The sequence below is a fragment of the Manis pentadactyla genome, chromosome 4, assembly GCF_030020395.1.
Source record: "Manis pentadactyla isolate mManPen7 chromosome 4, mManPen7.hap1, whole genome shotgun sequence".
Lineage (NCBI taxonomy): Eukaryota > Metazoa > Chordata > Mammalia > Pholidota > Manidae > Manis > Manis pentadactyla.
The window spans coordinates 168,170,880-168,177,891 of NC_080022.1; the positions used below are offsets into that span (position 1 = coordinate 168,170,880).

A 7,012-nucleotide genomic window follows, 5' to 3' on the forward strand; every position below is an offset into this window, starting at 1 on the left:
CGCCCCCCTTACGTCCCAAACTGCTCTTCCGAGCGGGTCTCTCCATTCCATTCCAGTTTGTGCCACCGGAACTTCCCGGTCCCGGTGATCCTGGGGCTCGGCTTTAACTCCTTTCTGCCTAGCGTGGGCCAAGGCCGCCCTGACCCAAACATAAGGGCCCCTCCCCCTCCAATATGGCCGGAGGCTAAGGCGGGCAGTGTCCAAAGGGAGCCCCAACATAGACAGCCACAAAAATCCCAGGGACCCAGGACTCCTGCCCTTGTTGCTACTATCCCCCAGGCCCTTCCAAAAGGCCAGGAGTAGGGCTGGGTGAAGTCCCATTCCTTGGAAGAGAGAAGAAAGGAAGAAGAAATGTGGAACTGAGAGGAGTGGCTAAAATCAGATCTAATGTCCTTTGACCTAGAATCACTCCCTTTTCATCCTTGATTTGTAGACAGATGTCCAAGGCCTGGACCCCACCTGCCATGACCTGTGGGAAAAAAAGGAGTAGAGGATTCTGGCAGGAGACCTTGGTACCAATTTGGCTCAGGCTCTTCTGGTTGTGTGGTCCTGGACAAATCACTACACCTCTCCTGTAAAATGGGGTTGGCCAGTTCGTGGTGTCTTTGACATCTGGGATTGTTGGGAGGATAAAGGATAATGAAATTAAATGATGGCTTGCTGGGGTATTTGGAGATGCTGTAAGGTACTGTACCGTGATCAGTTATGACAGCAGGAACTCTTGCCTCCCTACTCTGCCCCTTCCCCTGATCCACAAAGAGAAGAGATAAGAAGTAGAATGGAGATTTTCCCAGGTGACCCTAAAATAAGGCCAGCCTACTGAGTTCTGCTAGAGGGGAGGCTATGGCACACACTGACTCCTCCTCACCCTGCGTTTTCCAACAAGTGGATGGCCAGCCTCAGGTTTCTCTGGTAGCATCACTTTGAGAGACAGCAAGGATGAAGCATTTCCATGAACAGATCCAAACCTGAGCAGGGCTCCCATCTGTTCTTTGGTCAGAAGACAATCGACATGACAGTGAAGACACCGGTTTTGCAGTCAGAAAGACCTGGATTTTCAGTTTCTGCTACTACACTCAACTGTAAAATGAGAATGACACTAATTGCGTTGTTGTGGGGAGTGTCATGATTTTTGCTTCCCTTCCTCTTATTTTGACTTTCTCTGCTTTATTTAGCAGCCAGGAAAGTTCAGATGATAGAGACAGGGTTGGGAGCCAGAACACAAATCTAGGTTTCTTGGACCCCAGAAACCTCTTTCTTAGTCTCTGGTTTCTTCGTTTCCTTGCGTTTCTGCACTGGGTTCTCCAGAGCAAGAGGAAAGAACTATGGATGGCCCCATCATTACAACTTTAAAAAAATCCTTCACAACTATTCATTCATTCAGTAAATTCTCTATTTCTCAAGTGCTTACTATGTGCAAAGCTCCATACCTGTAGTACGGTGTGAACCAAACAAGACTGGTTCCTGCCATCAAAGACCTTGTTATCTTAATGCGTTCCTTTGCAAGTTGCAAACGTTAACTCATGTGATTGTCACAGCTAGCTGACGTAAATATTAGGATTAGGTATGCTTTACAGATGGGAAATCGAGTCACTAAAAAATTAACAACTTCAGGAGCGCAGAAACATACTGTCGTTGGTGATCTATTCTGAGCTCCAGGGGCTCCCAATCTACTGGGAGAGTTAATAAAAGGTTGCTTTTGTCTGAGGTATAACCTCATTATTCTCTCTCGCTTCATTCACTAATTATTTTTTCCCCGCTAATAAAATATCCTTCCAGAGAATGCGTCCTGCATGGAGAAGGCCACTCCAGCAAAAGCCCTCATCCAGCCTGCGCAGTACAGCCGTGACTTCCGGCTTACCCCCCACGTGGTTAGGCACTCTTGCTGCGCATGCGTTTTAGGAAGTAGGACTATACCACTTTGCCACACCGTAGGGGTACTTTGTCTATGTTTTTAAGTTTAAAACCGATCCTCTATATTAAGCTTCTATTATCCTAGATCTTTACAGAGGATATAAGTAATTTAGGGTGGGGTAAGATGAAAGGACTGGAGGGGAATACGGGCGAAAGCGAAGAGGGGGATGGGCTCTCCCCTTCACAATAATGGGAGGAGCCTGGGCGGAGGGAGTTCTTTTCTTTCGCCGCTGCGGCCGCAGCCATGAGGTGAGGACGTGTGGGTCTCCGATCTGTGTAGTTCCAGGCCGTCAGGGCATGGCACGGCTCGATAACGCAGCCACGGGTGGGAGAGATGAGGTGGAGGCAGCGCTAAAGCAGCCTGTGCCGGAGCCTGGGGTAGGCCGGAGCACACTAGGCCCAGGGGTCGAGAGGATGGGTATGGGAAAGCGTTCGGAGAACTCTAGGCCCGGGGGGAGGGCAGGCTCCGCGCCACACATACCTGGGCGACGCACGCGCGCAGAGGAAGGAGCGGTGGGGACTAGGCCGTTGTCCCCTTAACTCGCTGGGCGTACCTGGATCCGGGCCGATCTTTGCTTCCATGTGACGTAGACGTAAGACAGGTCTCTGACATTGGAGTGAGGCGATCCCTTGACGCCTTCCACCCGGGAGACCACTCCTAAGGAAACTGGCTAGCTGAACGTAGTTTTCTGCTGTGGTAGGAGGAGGTAAACGAGGGCAGGAAGCAGAGGATTAGACTAGATTAGCAAATTAGGCCGCTGGCCTCGGATTCTTCATGTTTAACCCTTGTTTTTACCAAAAAACTACGGAAGCCGTCCTTCGTCCTATTTTATCTTTTAACCTTGTTTTCCAGAGGAGAAAACTGAGGCACAGAGAGGTTAAGGCATAACTTGGACTTGGTCTAATACCAGAGTGGCCCCTTGACGCCTCAGGGGACGCGGACGCAAAGCCCTCAGCTTTAACAAAGACCATAATACAGGAACAATTTCTTAACCTAGGGTTGGCTTGCGGGGTGGCAGAAGTCTCGGAGAAGGGGTGATGTTTGTCCTTAGTCGTAAGTGCACGTACACATCCACTTTCCCATGTATTGTTCCCAGCTTTAGAGAACTTTAGAGGGCAGGTGTTTCTGGGAATGCTCGTTCTTGCCCAGAAAATGGCTTCCTGGGCCTGACAGTGTTGTCTCTGTCACAGTATGCTCAGGCTTCAGAAGAGGCTTGCCTCCAGTGTCCTCCGCTGTGGTAAAAAGAAGGTCTGGTTGGACCCCAATGAGACCAATGAAATCGCCAATGCCAACTCACGTGAGTTCTTGGGGTCTGTGCCCCTTCTTCGCCCATTCCTCATCTTTCATGAGGGGGTCGGTGACACAACTGTGTTGACTCTTAACTCATCTAGGAAAGCTGCCCTTTGGGATCTTATAAAATGGAGGAGTCTCAAAACTGGAGATGCCAGAGGTTTTGTTCTTGCTGTTTTTCCAAAACAACAGGATGGAAGTTCATGGAGGCACCCAGTGTTGTATCAGTGAATTGTTAGCACGGGTATTCTGTTTTATAGCTGTATGACGGATATGTGAGGAGACAGGAGAGGGACTTGGGAGTAGAGATGGCCAAGGAAATGATGAAGTGATGGATTGGGAAGACTTGGGCCCCAGACAGTAGACACCTGTTGGCATATAATTACTCGAGAGTTAAGCAACTGTCAGTCATACAGGTAACATGAACATTACTTTCATACAACATTGTTATTGGGGAAAAAAAAGGTATTTATTTAAAATGGTAAGGCAGAGTTTATTCCGGACCTCTGATAGGTGCAGGGACCACAGCAGGGAGATTTTACAGTAGGGGAAAGATTGGGCTCAAATCTGAATAAAGCACGGGTAAGTAGGAATTGAGAGACAAGGAGCATCATGCGGGGGTCAGTGGATGATTCCCTTTCTCTCAGACTTGGTGGAAACGTTAGAGCTAAGGGGGATTCTGGCTAAAACGGATCTGAGGATTCTTAGCTGGAGCCAGGCCAGGGTGATCAGACACGACCTGGGGAGTGGTGGTAGATGAGATCATCTGACATCAAGGGTGAGGGGTTCCATTTAAACTGATTTAAGCACGGTTTTTACTAAAAGAATTTACAAGGAAGTGCATAGGTATGCTCAAAAACTCATCTGTTGTAGACCAGTAGTAGCTAATCGATGAGACAGGATCTGAAGGACTGGGCTGTATCTGTACACTGTTGATCACATGTCCCCAAATATATTTTAAATATGCTATAAGACATAAAAAAGAAATTTAAATTTTTTTAAATGAGAAATAGACGTTCCAATACTTCTGCCATTTGGAGAACATTGGGCCAGGGGCATGAGCAGTATCAGTGGCCTCTTCTGTCTGGACTCTTGGTTGTGACTAGTGTTCTTGGGGCTAGGCCCTAGCTGATCAACTAGGTGCTTAACATTTTACCAGGTCAGCAGATCCGGAAGCTGATCAAAGATGGGCTGATCATTCGGAAGCCTGTTACAGTCCATTCCCGGGCTCGGTGCCGGAAAAATACCTTGGCCCGCCGGAAGGGCAGGCATATGGGCATAGGTAAGTGTGTTTTCCTCTTTCTCTAAGACTTAAATAATAGATGCTTAAGTCTAGACTGAAATATATTTAGGATCATTTTCTTCCCCTTCTGTCTCTTCTTGAGCCTTTCACTTCTTGATGTTTGATGTGTTTTCTGTGCAAATCAGAAAGTTGGCACTACTGTTGAAAACACAGTTAGAATGAAGTCATGTTTACTGAACACCTGTACTGTGCCAAGGGTTTTACTGGGTAGTTGAAAATGTCCGATAAATCCTAAAATCACTTTCTAGAGTCAGGATGATTTAGGGAGATGAAGGTCATACCACCTTTAAAGTCCTTTCCAGCTATCATACTGCCTGGTAGCACGCCCTGTCAAATCTACATTCTGTGGATAGGGAATAATCACCTTGTTTAAAAAACTGAGAAAGTGATACATACCTGGGACCATCAACTGTAATATGTAAATAATAAAAATACTTAAAATGAGATAAAGCATTTGGGACACAACCCAATGAATTGTTTCAGAAAGTGACAGCTATCATTGTGACCAGTCAGCTGGCTCCAGTAACTGGTGAGATTGGGAAGCACTACACTGAGCCCAACTCCTTTTCCCTGCAGGTAAGAGAAAGGGTACTGCTAATGCTCGAATGCCCGAGAAGGTGACGTGGATGAGGAGGATGAGAATTCTGCGCCGGCTGCTCAGAAGATACCGTGAATCTAAGAAGATTGACCGCCACATGTAAGTACACCCTCCTCTTGAGCCCACCAAGACCCATTTGCTACATTGATGGCTTGTTCGTTACACAGATACAAGCTCTTGTCTCATTGGCCTTGGGGAGGGAGCCATGTGTCTGGGCTTTTTTTAAGAAAGTTCTTCCATTCTGTCCTGTTTGCTTTTTTGCCACCCCATCTACCATCAGGATAACCCAAGGTAAATTTTCCTCCCTGTCCAATTCTTTCTAGAAACTATACACAAAACTGCCTATCCCTGTGGTGGTAGGAGAGAGGAAAGGACCCGTACACTTAGGGGCCTTGTGTAGAGAAGCAAATCACAGGGGCCAACCTCTGTGAGCCCATTGCTGACCAGAACCTCTGCTCCTTACACCCTGCAGGTATCACAGCCTGTACCTGAAAGTGAAGGGTAACGTGTTCAAAAACAAGCGGATTCTTATGGAACACATCCATAAGCTGAAGGCAGACAAGGCCCGCAAGAAGCTTCTGGCGTAAGTTTCTTCAGGAACTGGCCTCTGTGTCACGGGCAGGTTCTTCTGCACCATTAAAAATACTCTAATGCCTCATCTTGCATATACTCATTCTGTGCAGAACACAGCTGTCTTGTTAGAGGTATATGCTCCTCGTCCACATACACAACCCCTACCATCATTGTTGGGGTACAGCTGTGGGCTGTTAGATGCAGGAGCTCTTGGTAGCCCCAGCAGCTCATCAGTTCTCAAACTGACCGTCTTTTCTCTTCCATTACCCAGTGACCAGGCTGAGGCCCGCAGGTCTAAGACCAAGGAGGCACGCAAGCGCCGTGAAGAGCGGCTCCAGGCCAAGAAGGAGGAAATCATCAAGACTCTGTCCAAGGAGGAAGAGACCAAGAAATAAAGTTCCCCCTCTCTTGTCTGTACATAGTGGCCTCAGGAGTTACATAGATCCGTCACTCAATAAAACAAGCTGTCCTGCCTCTGCTGCTTCCACAGCTTCTGGGTGGTTGGTGGTCTTCGTCTTCATGATGTAGCAGGCCAGAGCTGAGCACACCCTGGGGCCTGGGTGCAGGCCCTTCCCAGGGTGCCTGTTCCATTTCTTCCTGTCAGGCTCATGCCCCTCTGTACATGGGAGATGTTTTTACCTTGTCTTAGTGGGGGGGTGGAGTCTGAAGGGATGGTTTCTACCCACGCCTCCAAACTACTGTGCTTGCTCAGAGGTGATCTCAAATGTAGGTTGAAAACCAATGGTCACTTTTGACATCAGGTGTATCATTGCTTAAAAAGCAACAGAAAATAGCATGCTTGTACTTCCCAACTGTGCACTTAAGTCCAAGGTTGAAATCTGTCCCATGACTCCGGGATGCTCGTGGTTTCCAGCCAGTCAAGAAGCTGTGACATGCACAACCACGGCTTAGTGAAGCCATCTGAACAGCATGATTCAGGTTGAATAAGATGTTCTGAGCATTCCAGTTTGTAAACCTTTTTTCTTAAAAAGAGTGGTGGTTTTGGGGGTGTTTTGGGGTTGATAGGGAACAAAGGAAAAGGTTTTTCTTGGCAAAAACAGGTTAAGGGGTATAACAAATGAAAGCTTGTCACAGTCATTCTGAGTTGCTTAATGAATTTGTATCCCCTTCTGCCAGTAAATTTGTGTGAAGTGTCTGCTCTGTAAGCCAAGAACTATTAGACACTTCACATTGATATTCTAATCTTCCCGAGAGTGTAGAGTTACCCCCATTTTGCAGGTAGGAAGCAGATGAAGTGGCAGGCTGGATTCACAAAGCCTGAACCAACGTTGCAGAGTTGGTGCGGGTCGGGGGAGGGATTCAAGATGTTAAG

At 47.5% G+C, this 7,012-nt stretch overlaps 1 protein-coding gene across 1 annotated transcript; it reads left to right on the forward strand.

Annotated features, from left to right (window-relative positions):
* The first annotated feature begins 2,109 nt into the window (after window positions 1-2,109).
* RPL19 (ribosomal protein L19) lies at window positions 2,110-6,153 on the forward strand. Its single transcript, XM_036930381.2, has 6 exons — window positions 2,110-2,163; window positions 3,106-3,212; window positions 4,365-4,487; window positions 5,085-5,205; window positions 5,579-5,689; window positions 5,951-6,153. Exons 1-6 carry the CDS (start codon window positions 2,159-2,161, stop codon window positions 6,072-6,074), a joined length of 591 nt encoding a protein of 196 aa, XP_036786276.1. The 5' UTR covers window positions 2,110-2,158; the 3' UTR covers window positions 6,075-6,153.
* The last annotated feature ends 859 nt before the right edge of the window (window positions 6,154-7,012 follow it).